General features: G+C 45.5%; 1 protein-coding gene across 3 annotated transcripts in view; it reads right to left on the bottom strand.

Moving 5' to 3' along the window:
* Itga6 (integrin subunit alpha 6) overlaps nucleotides 1–7,523 on the bottom strand; it is an 81,932-nt gene extending 74,409 nt beyond the window's left edge. For 2 of the 3 annotated variants that reach the window (XM_087200339.1, XM_013076962.3), the window contains exon 1: nucleotides 7,171–7,489. In XM_087200339.1, coding sequence (XP_087056465.1) covers nucleotides 7,171–7,352 — 182 coding nt within the window. In that variant the 5' untranslated portion in view covers nucleotides 7,353–7,489. Of the gene's footprint in view, nucleotides 1–7,170 lie in introns of all 3 variants that reach the window. The other variant, XM_004857678.4, reaches the window with a different exon arrangement.
* Nucleotides 7,524–13,440: the final 5,917 nt, after the last annotated feature.

Genomic DNA, 13,440 nt, shown 5'->3' with positions numbered 1-13,440 from the left:
CTCAGACCTCTCCTTCATCCTTCCCTAGGTCTCCCGCCCTCGAGCCTCCTGATGGGCTCCCAGGATCCAGACCCATCTCTGCACTTTTAAGTTCACACAAGGCTTTCAAATTATTCCAAGGTTTATTTTTATTTCTATACTCCCAGGGTTAGAAAGCATGTCTCTCTAAAAGGTTTTTCTTATACTGTATCGGACATGGCTTTTCCAAAAAACTGAGCTTCAGATTGTATGATAATTGGTCAGGAGATTTACCACTCATGGCATCCTCCACGTCTGAAATGTTTATCATATTTGCATGACACCCAGGCACACAAACAAACAAAACAACCTCAGTACTGTACAAATGAAAAGTGCTTTTCAAAAGGATGTCACTGAGCAAACACCTTTTGTAAACAGGCATTACCCTGTGCTTTGTTTATTCTTTGTAGCACTTACTAATGTGTCCCTTCCAAATTATTCCAAGGTTTATTTTTATTTCTACACTCTCAGGCTTAGAAAGCATGTTTCTCTAAAAGGTTTTTCTTATACTATATTGGACATAGCTTTCCAAAAAAACCATGCTTCAGATTGTACGGTAGGCAAAATATCTAGCTGGGAGACAAATAAACATGCAAGAAGGCACACCTGGCTCCTTGTTACTTTTTGCTTTTGCATACTTGCTTTTAGTGGTACTTGTCCCCCACTCCTACCCCAATTCAAAAGTCTTTTTTATCATTTAATTGGTTTTAGAGACTTAAAGTTTTTCTAGTCTTTTGCCAATTTGAGGTTGATGAAGGATGGCGGTAGCCAACCTGGGATCCGGTAAGAGAGTGAGGTGGAGAGAGTGAGGTGGCTGGGGAAAGGTAATGTTCTACAAACACACCAACCTCAGGATTGGCATGCTGGTTTGGAGTTGTCTTGCCTTGTTTATCTATACAGAAAAGCCAGATAGTAGATTAGACAGTGGTCATTGCACTCTGTTGTTAAGCTGAAAAGAGATCAAATCTGGTGAAGGACCCATCTACTTGGCCTCCTTCAGGACTAATTAACAGCCTCTTAATTTAGCTCCAAGAAGTTGCTGTTTGCAATTCTAAATGGCAGTTTAAGGAGTAAACCCTAAGGAAATACTATTTGCACCCTTCCACCATGTATCTTCCGAGTTTAGGCAGCTTCATTGTCAACAATCAGACACATTTCCATGTAAGCTCCTTCCTACCATACATTAAGGCCAAACAAAGGGTAAGAAAAATAAATCATCAACCCTGCCCTAGTAGAGTGTGAATGACCCAGCCTCCCAGGAATGGGGATGTGGGGTGCTTTCAGAGCCAGAGGTCAGGGAAGTCCTGCAATCAGTTGGTATTCCTTACCAATTGGCCCAGCCTGTGGCTATCTAGCCCACCCTCCGAGGGAATCCCATGCAGTCACTGGCCGGCGGGGAACCTTATCATGACTGTGTCCCCATCTGCCCATTCATGTCCTCTGAATACCAAAGCCTCACTGAGTTTATTTACTGCTTGGCAGCTACAAAAGGCTACAAGATGTGGTTCTTCTGAGATATACTTTCTAACAAATGGTGACTGATGAGTCCAAGACAGGGAAAATGAACACATAAATATTATTACTGTCCAATTCAAAAGGAGCAAGTGCACATACTGCACAAGTTGGGAAGCACGGAAGTCATGGATTAAAGGCCAACTCTGGTTGACATGCCACGGCCACTTCACTTCTTACAGCCTGAGTTTCCACATCTATTTTAAAAGCCCAAAGTGCTAATTCCAGGCCAGAGCTAGTCTAAGGGATGGTTGTCCTTGCTTTACAGATGGGAAAGGAGGCATAGAGAGGTTAGGTGTTCTGCAGAGTCATGGCTAGCAAATGACAAAACTGAATTCGATCCCAGCTGACCCTGGGTCTACTCTTCTTACCCACTACAACATGTGCTGACTACTGTGCAAAGGAAAGTGTGCCTAGCTCAAACCTGAGAACAGCATCTTGGATCACACTTACAGAAATTGATGCAATAGGTCAAGTAGTCACCCTGACGACCAGATATTTAAGAACCTATAGGTTCACTGCAGATATAGTTATCTGATCTAAGTTGTACCCAAACCCAGAAGGAGAAGGCAGACAATAGGGGCTGGTGCTGGTTCCCTGTCCATTTCTGCAATACTCTGCCACATCCTCCCAAAAGGCTGGTGGGAGTGTCACACAAAGAAAAGATCCCCATTCTATGGCTCTTCAGATCTCCACTGGGAGGAATGAGCAGGCTCCCTACCATTCCACCTAAAGAGTCAACTGTCTCCAAGACTCCTTTACTATCCTTGAATAACTAGACCTTCCATGACCAATCTACAAATGTCCCCACGTGATTACTTCCTATTGACCACTAGACCCTCCTGCTTTCAGGAGCACTATTCTACAGCCATGCTTCTCTAGCTGGTTGGTTTAAATCCAGAAGTACCCACTGTGACGCAGGTCAACTTGTATTTCTGGGGTTAGGTTCTAAAGTCTGCCTTCAGGGCAAAAGCTAGGTGTAATTAAAAATTCACTCATAAAAATTCCTTAGCTAGGACCTGACTCCTTAAACTCAACAACCAAGAACTAATTTCTTGGATGGTTTTCTGCATTACAGCTAAAACTTCCCTTTCCCTGGGGACAGCAGGCACCAATGCCTGAACAGAGCCAAGAGCAAAGGGTTGAATACAGGGATTTCTCCCTCCTCTATCCTCAGCATGAAGAGTTGATTTCACAAGTTAAATTGAGTGTATGATATGACTCCATTGTATTTGCAAGACACATGCTAGGTGCTATCAGGCAAAAAAATGAGTGTAAGAGCCCCCGCCCTCATATAACCTTTAATCCATGTGGAAGAGTCTAGATTATCCCCTGAAGATGACGGATAATAGTTAAACATCAGACACAGGTGCTATCAACATTTAAAGGAAGAAGTTGCCATAGGGCAGGATGGATTCTTGAGAGTTGATTATATTCTTTCTTAATATGGGCTGACTCAGCACAAATCAGTATTTCGGGTACAATTGGCCCTGTCGCCTAAGCCTGTGACAGTGTTTTCTGTTTTGTTTCTACTGTTCTTCTTGAAAATGCCAAAGAATTCTTTGGCCACATTGGCCACTGTAACACGCTGAGCCAAGATCCTTGGGCAACCATGCTCCATACTTCTAGTACTCTCTAGGTGATGAACATTTACATTAAATCTTACCATATTATGTGTGCTGCTATAAAATAATCTATACAGTTAAGAATATAGAATAACTACTTTGTAATTGAGAACCTATTCTATGAACATTTAACCTATCTTTCCTGATAAATTATTTATACTATATACTTTGACCTTTTTCTTCCAACTTTGTCATTACTTGGATGGTCTGACATCAGCCGGTGTTAAAATTAAACTTGTCTGTTTCTACTTTCTCACAAAATCTTACATCTCCTCTAAGCTATTTTGCACATTTTGGTTTTTTCTCCACTCCTGGGACCCAAAGTGACCCAGCAATTCCTGGAAGATAGCCCTGAGTGAATGAATGCAAGGAAGTGGTACTTAGGCACACATCCTGGACATGGCTCTGATCCCTGGCTAGTGAGTCACACTTCACCAGACCTTTTCAGAAGGACAGACCCAGAACTTGATCCACTGCCAGGTGAAATAAGAGTCAACAAGGAAGAGAGCCCAGGCACCAATATTTATATAGATAGCCCTGACCCATATGGGAAGCACTTTAACAAACCAACACAACCTGGTACATTTCCAAAACTCAAATGCTTGCCAATTTCTCCAGGTCTGAAGGAGATTTCTGACTTTTCTTTAGAGATGGCATAACTGTGAGTCAGAAATACCAACTTCAAATCCAGATTCTGTTAAGACTCTGCTTATGAGACTTTGGACAAGACATCTCACAACTTTCAGCTTCCGTTGGGAGGCAGCTGGACAACATGATCTCTAGTTCAGAAAACGTGACTTAAAAGCTGGAACATCATTAAGTCTGAGAAAAACCAAGAGCAAAGATCACAGAGTTAGGAAAGTATTGACAGTGGGCCTGGAAAGTTTCTGGAAGACCATGGTGATCAGAGAGAGTGTCCCTCAAAGAAAATGAGGGCTGGGAGCAATCAGTGAGCATCCCTACTAGACTCCTCCTCCTGCCAGGTTCTGCCCTGTGGTCACTGACCTACCCACCTCTTCCCAGAAGAAGTGAGGGATGATGATTCACAGGATGAAGATCCCTGAAGTCATCACCACAGACCTTCCACCTTTGGGGATGACTCAACCTTACCTACTGAGGAGAAATTAAAGACCTCCATGTCCTCAAGTTTCTGAGCTGTCATTCACCTAACCACTTACTCATCTTTCGGAGTATGAAAATTCTTTAACATATAGCCTAAAAACCTCGGTAGAGTTTTATAGTTTCTAGTTCAATTTGATAGTCCCCAAAACTTTAGAAAACCCAGTGTGTTTTGGGGCTCTCAGATGCAGTATTGTTGTTATAAAATCTTAACTAGAATTAAAGTTGTTATTATTTAGATGGCATTGCAGAAATTCAAACTATAAAAATCTATGGTGGGTTTTCTCTAATTGTGCATTTATCTGATATTCCCATACACCTGTGAGATTTTACTCCAGTCTCAAAGTAACTTGCTTAGTAAATTTACTTTTCTCATGAGTCTAATCAATACAGATTATGGGCCAGGGATTTAGTGCAGTGGTTCCGTCGCCTGCCTCAAAAGCGCAAGGACCCCAGTTTGATCCCTGGTACCAAAAAAAAAAAAAAAAAATACAGATTAAAGTTAAGTTGCTTTAGGTTTCATAAATTTGATAATTTAAGATATTCATTACCCAAACATCAATAATCTTTGGCTTTACTCTTAGTAGTTTTAGAATCACAGCTGGTTTGAAACACCTTTGCAGAGCTTAACACACAGTAGGAACAGTTACTGCTTTGAAATTTATCATCACCACAGTAACATCAACCACTTAGTAAGTACCCATGGGAGGTAGGCACTGAGCATTTTGCATGTTAGCTATTAATCCTATCAACAACCCTATTAAGTAGCAATAGTTTCATTTTACAGGCAAAGAAAGTAAAGCTCAAAGTAAATGAACAGGACTAAATGGCTGAGAAAGAATTTGAGTTCAGATCTCTCTCCTGCCAGTTCCTGAAATATTCCCAGTTTAGCTGTTCCTGAGTTTAGGAAACTGGACCAGAAGTTGTCTCAATCTCACTGGCTCTGTCATCAAAGGTGACAGTAGATGTGACCCTCCCAGGAGAGTCAGGGATACTCCTGAAGCTAATATACTTTATGAGAGGGTGGGGGTCAGCACTGGACACAAACCACAGCCTCTCCCCAACCAGTGTGGCCACTAACTCTGAGCTCTGGAGGAAGACCCATGTACCTTAAGGTGGGCCTTTCCCCATCCCAGGGTCTGACCAGTTTTCCCCACAGTCAGCCTCTTAGGGCCTTTCTAGAAGGCATCAGCTCCCAAGGCCTTTTCTTGCCCTTGGGTAAGAGCTCCAATACCAGAGCAGCCCAGCAGTAGCGACAAGTTCTAGCAGGCAGGCTGCTCACCTTCAAGATAGATTACTGGCTAAAGGCATACAGCAGAGCTCCATCCCCAGGACATCTCTTGCCCCAGTACTGTACTCCCCTTCACAAGTCTGCTTGGAAATGTATACATACAAGGAAGCTACTGTCTCGGGTGGCCTCTGGTGCAGAGAACGCATTCCCTCTGCTGGCTCCCAATACTTCTATACTAACAAGTTCAAACCCTCCATGTGGGTGGACGCACATCTACACGCAGTGCTGTATTCCGAGGCACTAAACATCATCCATTAACTGAGGTAGTAGAAACCACTTTTCATGCCAGATTTATGGCTTAACGATTGTTTGAGATAAGGAATGAGTATAAGCAGCTAGCCAGGCCTGCAAACTCAGACCACTTGCTTGCCCCCAACCCCCAGCTAATTTCTGTGCTTCACCTAGCAGGTGTTATCACACAAAAAGGACTGTGAATCTTAGATTCAGGGGGCCACAATATTCATAAATTAAAAAGTTGTTAATCGCTGAATTAAATTTCCTCTAGCTTCAAAATCCTGCTGGCCTCTCCTAAATACAAAGTCTCCTCTCTACTGTGCACTTTGCTTTCTCCGGTCTGTTGGTCTTAGAAGGACCTGAGTTCAACTAAAGGCCTGGGATCTTTTGTTGTTAGAATGTTTTTCGGTAGCACGGTTCGAAAATGCAGCCGCACTGCGATTAAGACTAAGCTTCAGAATATCCTCTCCAATCTAAAGAGTCTGAGCATGTGGGAACCAAACACTTTAAAAGAAAGGGAGAGGCACTGAGCGCCCACAGGTCTGCACTTTCTCCTGGGAGGAGCACCGCGCCGGTGGAGGGTTGTCACTTCCGAACCTTGTTCTTCAAGTCCCAGCTCAGATCGGACATTTTGCTTTACCCCCCTCGGCTGGGCCCGCCCAATGCGGGGGCCCAGCGTGCCTCGGGTGCCGCCAGAGGACTAGGGGATTGGGCAGGGGACCAGGCACACCACCTAGAGAGACATGCTTTTTCAGCTGATCTGATCCTGCAAAAACAGGTGCTCGGTGAATTCCAACCCGGGGGCCGGGGGGGGGGGGGCGCGTGTAAAAGTATTTATTATAGAAGCACGCGCCCTGCAGGGAAAGTCACATAAGACACGACAAAAAGTGGTTTTCCAACTTCGGCAGCGCGCACGAGCAGAGGGGGTGTTACGTGACTTTAGGGAAAGTCTGGAACAGCGTTCCCAGCACCCCGACAGCAGTGCAGCAGCGACCCTACATCCCACCCCAGGCCAAACACACGTGAAGCTCTGGAGGCAAAGCTTGCCACCTGCCGGGGTCCTGGCAAAACACGCCCGGAGGGAGAGGCCGTGGAAAGCACGTCATTAAAAAATAAATAAATAAAAAAGTAAACTCTCCCCGGGTTGGCCCTGGGGCTCCCGTTCCCGGGCGGTGCGGGGGAGGCGTGCGCTGGGCTAGAGTTGAGCGCAGGCGGTGGGCGCCGCTCCCCCGGGTCCGCCGGGCTAGGGCGGGCAGGGCGGGCAGGGCCGGAGGTCTGGGCGCGCGGTCAGGAGCGGGGCGCGCCGGAGTCCCCCTAGGAGGGATCTGGCCGGCGCGGGGGGGGGGGGGTGTGGAAGCGTCGGAAACTCACAGCCGCTTGTCCTCGGGGTGCAGCTGCCAGTGCATGGCCAGCGAGAAGCCGAAGAGGCTCCCGGGGTCCCCAGATTTCCGGATCACATTGTCCTCGCGGGTGTCCAAGTTGAAGGCTGCGCCGAGCCGAGGCAGGAGCACCGCCGACAGGTAGAGCAGGCACAGCTGCCCCGCGGCCGCCATGGGCCCTGCGGCGGCCGCCCCGCGCTCCGAGCCGGCTCCCAGTCCCGGTCCCGGTCCCGGCCCCGGGCTGGTCCGAGGCTGCTGGCCGCGCTGCTGCGGCCGCGGCCACCTTCGCCTCCCCTCGCCACTGCGCGCGGCCCCACCCCCGGGACCGCTCGCGCTCGCGTCAGGCCGCTAACCCTCGCCGGCGGCTCCGGACCCTGAATGAGCCCGTTGTTCTCTGGAGACTCGCAGGCGTTTTATCAAGTGACGAGGACGCCGGCCCCGCCCAGCCCTTCCCCCGGCCCCTCCTCGCGCCCGCCGCGGACGGCGGCACCTTCCCGGCCAGCGCGCCCCGCGCTCCCTCCGCTCGGCGGGGCTCGGCCCTCCCCGCCGCCCTCCACCTGCCCGGAAGCGGCGAGCGGGGAGACAGCCGCGGAGCCGACCCGGGCTGCCCGGGCTGGAGAGGGGCGCTTAAGCTGTGGATGTCGCGCAGCGTGGAGCGAGAAAGGCTATTACTGTTACCTGTAGGCGAAGAAAGGTGCGGGCTGTGCTCGGGCTCATTTGCCTGAGGTTCCCTGTTCGTGCCAAGCTGTGGGTCTACTTGAAAATGCACACTTCATTCATTGTGCAAAGGTTTATTGAGTCCTTACACGTGCCCAACTCCTGGGCACTGGAACTGCATACTTTCTGGGTCCTTAAAGACTTCGTAGCACACACTTTGATAGTGCTGTGCAAAGTACAAAGCTGCCATTGCCTCATTGAACCGTAACAATTCTACAATATGAGTGTTTCCTTTTTCGCCTGGGATTTTTTTCCCCGGAGTGACAAGGGAGACCTTGTGGGAGAAGCCATGCTGGAGCCAGAAATTTCAAACTTAGTTTTTAGGTGTTCTGACGCTGAGAAGAAAGCCCTCAAAAGTAAGGAAATAGTCTGAAAGTGGTGCACAGGAGCTCAGGTTTTGCTGTTCTTTCCTAGCTCCAAATTTCCAGGTCTAGTTAGAGAACTTCCAAACTATAGGTTCAATGTAGATAAGAGAGATTTGATTCAGAGGTGCTCTGAACTTGAATGATAAAAAATTTTACATTTTTATTTTCACTAACCTCTAATTTAGGTGAGTGTTTCCTTTCATTGAATGTAAACAAAATAATCACGGTGACAGAGGATAAGTATCAATCACTTAACAGAAACCATAAGTTTTTTTTCTTTTTAAAAATTTATTTCAGTACATTAAATTTACTCCTAAAAATATTCTAAAATGTACATTTTTTAAGCAAAGTGTACTAAAACATTAACCCCCCAAAATAGCATGTGTGACATTTACGGCTCAAAATCAAATTAGCAGAATATTAAGTATTAACAAAAGTATATCATTTAACAATATAATGTTACATGCAATTTTGTAGAATTGACGAATGGCTCAAAAATAGGAGAATTTTTCATCATTCTTAAAAAGAAAGTGTATGTCCAATAGAACTTGTGAAGTTTTTTGGTCCTCAAAACGCCTTGTCTTTGTATGCATATAAGAGCTAACACATGAGGAGGCCTCATTGGCCCGCTGGAGGCTGGAGCTAGGGCTGAGGGCATTGCTTCTGCCCCAGGCAGCAGGGCAGTGACTGGGACCTTTGGCTTCCACCAGCTTAGTTTGTGGTTTCTAGAATATTCCTAGTGTTATTTAAAGATGCTTGCTTTCATGCAGGCCCTTGGGACTGTTTGACAGTCCAGCCTCTTTAGACCTCATGGTTTTCCCTGACCCCTGACTTGTTCTTTGGGAGTCACCTGTGCTTTGGGAAGGACAGCCAAATCCACAGTTTAACAAGGAAAGAGTTTGCCTTGCAGCTTTTAGGACTTTACCAGGTATTGCCACCAGTTTCCAGGTTGTAAAGTAGCAAGGCATCAGACAACACATCAGGAAGCAGGAATAGGACAAGAGAGGATGCCGTGAGGAAGGGGTGACCCAGCTCACACTGCACAGTGCCCTTGAGCATCACTGCCTGGTAGCTGAGGAGTCCAGGCTGGCTTGTGCTTGCCAGGAACATCACATCAGGTGATGTTTAGGCAAAGGCGCTGCCACTGTGGCTGTGCCTTAGCATGTGGTTTGTGGTTTAAACTAGGCAGACTTGCAATAAAAGACCTAGAATCCTAACTAGTGAATTAAACTACAGCCCCTACTAACTACTATATTAACTACCAACTACTATATTAACAAGCTAATTCCTGTAATCTTGTGGAGCTGATACATGATGCTAGTTGGTTTAATACCCAATCACATGTAGAAACCATACATTTTTTTTAACATGACATTACAGTTGTTGCAAATATCGCAAATTACAGCCTTTACTAGACAGAACCCTCAGCTAGATCTTGTTGTATAATACATCAATAGAGAAGTTTATGTATTGCTATAGCACAATTTTTTAAAATATCTTGCTATTGTATTTCAATACACAGTGGTACTTCAGTTCATGAACTTGATTCTTTCCACAATTCTGGTTGCAAACTGAATTGGACAAAAACCAAATCAAATTCAATGTTTAGGTTCAATGTTGACCTTATGGGGAAATTTGATTCAGTTCTCATCCAGTTCAGTTTGCAACCGGAATCAAGGAGAGAATTGAGTTCATGAACCGAGGTAGCACTGTAATTGGTTTTCTTTTAAAACTGATATATTTTATTTTGTGCATCTAAACATTGTATTCTGTGAAGGGGTTCATGGTTTTTAGCAACCTGCCAAAGGGCCCCATGACATAAAAAGTTTAAGAAACGCAAGCCTGAAGGTTCCCAGAATGCACTGGGATACCCTCCTGGGAATCTGGTATCCTTGCTGTCTTACCTTTTCACTGGACCAGATACCCCACACCCACAACTTGAAGGAGGAGAGGTTTATTTTGGCTCATGTTTCAGTCCATAGTCATTTGGCTCCAAGGCAGGACAGCATAGCAGAGGGAAATGGCAGAGAAAAAGCTGCTCACCTAACGGCAGGAAGCAGAGTGTGAAAGGAAGACCGAGGAATAGAGATATACCCTCCCAGGTTACACCTTTAGTAACTCACCTCTTCTGACCAGATCCCTTCTCCTGACAGCAAGTCAGCCATAACACCTCCATAATCCATTCACCTTCCAGAAGCCCCACCCATGGGCACATAAGGCTACTGGGAGACATCTAATATAAGCTATAACTTTCTGCTCCATGCCCCCAAAATTCATGCACATCTCTTTATGCAAAATGCATTTAGTTCATCTCTAAGGATCATCAAAGTCTTAACAGTTTCAACGTTGCTAAAAAATCCAAGTCTAAAGTCTCCTTTGAGACTCAAAGCAACTCTTACCTGCAAGCCCCTGTAAAAATCAAAAGAAAGTTCAACATCAATAACATATACTGGCATGGGGTAAATGGATATTCCCATTCCAAAAAAGAAGGAATATGGCAATAGAAACCAAAGGGACCAAAGCAATGCTGTAACTTAGCAGGGAAAACATTAAATCCTGTAGCCCCATGTTCAGCACCCAGGGCAAGTTGTGGCATGATGTGAATTCCAAAGGGCTTGGGCGCTTCTCTTACAGCATTGCTGGTGGTTATAGCCCACATGGCTTCTCTTTTGGGCTGGGTTTGCTTGCAGCTTGTAGCTTTCCTCAGACATTCCATGTTCCTGGGTTCTCCAGCTTCCTGGGGTCTCCTGCACTTTTGTCTTCACTCACAGCTTCACAAACTACCTCTCAGAGACACACTGCCTGGCCTCCCAGGCTTTCTTCTGAAATTTGGGTGGAATCCTCCATGACCCCATAACTCTTGTATTCTGTATTTCCTGTAAAACCAGCACCATGTAGATGACACCAAGGTCTACTGCCAGCTGAAGCAGTATCCAGGCCCCCTTGGATCATGGTGACAGAGGCCTCTAAGTGCCTAGATGGCTGAGCACTGTGAATTAAATTTGAAAGAACCAATTCCCTAGGTGGTATTTATCAGGCATTGTGCCCTGAAGCTCTCTTCTCAAAGCAAAGTATTTTACTTTTGCACACTTGAGCTTGCAAAAAGTATGAGGTCTTTTGGATTCCTCACATGCCCTCCAGGCATCCTTTGTATTGTCCTATGTTAAGTACTTGGCTTCTTTGTTTTGCTAAAATTTTCAGCAACTAAGTCCTCTTTTGCTCCAACTTGATAGACCTCAACTTTATAGGAGCTTTCTTTTTGTTTTGTTTTGTTTTTGGTACCTGGGATCGAACTCAGGTCCTTGCACTTGCACAGCAGGCGACGAAACCACTGAGCTAAATCCCCAGCCCCAGGAGCTTCCTTTTTGATGTAACTCAAAAGTTAAAATCAATCTGCTGTTTGCTCCTGATTCTCAATGTAGAGCTTGCTAAATGCTCCCAACAGTATCCATGCCACAACTTCAACCGTGGGCTTCCTTGACACTGCCTCTGCCAGATTAATAAGTCTGCAACCCTTAATCTCAGTCCCCCACAAATTCTCAGGACACGAGCAAAATGTAGGCAAATTTTCTGCCAGATCATAGCACACACCTGGTCTGGAGTCCAACTGCCAAAAGAGTCCTTGTTCCCAACAGAAACCTCTTGAGCCAGGTCTTTACAGTTTGCCTTTCTGTCAGAATTGTGATCTTCTGAGCTCTGATGCCCATCAGACTTGGCTTAGGGCATTCTAGGCCTCCTTTAACTGGCATCTTCAAATCTTTCCAAACTCCTCTGACAAATAAGTTCCAAAGGCCTCTGAACCACATGGTCATGTAACAGTCACAGAAATGACCTAGCTCTCAGTCAAAAATCTGTCTGAGTTACTTGCCTCATCACTGATACCAAACACCCAGCACCTGCAACTTAAAGGAGAAAAGGTTTATTTTGCCTCTGATTTCAGTTTATAGTTAGCTAGTTCCAAGGCAGGACAACATTGCAGAGGAGCGTAGCAGAGGAAAAGCTGCTCATCCAAAGGTGATCTGGAAGCAGAGCATAAAAGGAGGATCTAGAAGGTCACACCCGCAGTGATCTGCCTCTTCTAACTAGACTCTACTTCCGGACAGCAAGTCAGCTATAATCCCTTATAACTCAATCACCTTCCAAAAGATCCACCTATGAGTGCATGAGGCTCTTGGGGAATATTTAAATATAAACCGTAACACTTGCCTTGGAAGTAGAAATAGTGCAGTCCCAGGGAAGAGCTGGAACTGGGTGTGCACATGTAAGGTGGTACATTTCTTCACTGCAAAGAGCAATTGTACCAAGAGTACATCCTAAGCTGCTCAGAAAGCTGTGTGAACATCACCAAGGGTCACCACAAGTGATGCAGCTGCCCAAGCAAGGTCATCAGTGTATTAGGGGAGTGTGCCACTTCCTTGCCAATCAGTACCTCAAGTATAGTCGAAAGTGAGCTGCACTGAATTTAAATACAGTAGATGATCTTGGAAATCATACTGCTTTAACAAATGAATCTTGAGAAGGTTGATAAAATATTGAAAATGCCACCTAGTACACTAGGAAATAGCTGCAATATGATTTTTCATGCAAGTTAGCCTTTCTTCTTCATGTTAATCATGTACTGTTCCAGAGAGACAGGGTCTAAGCTATTATGGTTGACCATCATGAGTCTCATCGCAGGGTAGTATTCAGCAAGAAGCCAGTGATGTGGTGCAATGGTTGCAGAAGTACTTCTGATCTAATAAAATCTGTTGCCCTCAGTTCCCCCAAGTGCAACATTCCTCACCCTGTCCCTCTTCCTAGCACTCATCAGATTCCTTGGGGCTGCAAGGGGTCTGTCTAGTGGGTATGCACATGTCATCCAGTGGTTAACTATCCTGAACATTACCCCTTCCTTTAAGAGTAATTCTGTGAAGCACTCATCTCCTCCTTCCTAAGATGTATTTGTAAATGTATGAATGGTCAGTGTTATCTCTTTGATCTCAAACATTGATTCCACTCAAATTGAAATTCTAAATAACATTAAATTTAAATAACAAACATATAGCACTACTGAATTGAGCAATGCTTGTGAGGGAGGAGGATGGGATCAAGAAAATCACGGTGAGGGACTAATTTTGGAGTATGTCTTGAGCCCAACACAGATGAAAAAGTTATCAGTCACACACCAGCCTCTCACCTAT

The sequence above is a fragment of the Heterocephalus glaber genome, unplaced genomic scaffold (genome assembly GCF_053883595.1).
Source record: "Heterocephalus glaber isolate CG9 unplaced genomic scaffold, H.glaber_assembly_v1.0 deba00000347, whole genome shotgun sequence".
Lineage (NCBI taxonomy): Eukaryota > Metazoa > Chordata > Mammalia > Rodentia > Bathyergidae > Heterocephalus > Heterocephalus glaber.
This window is presented reverse-complemented; position numbering and strand designations above follow the sequence as displayed.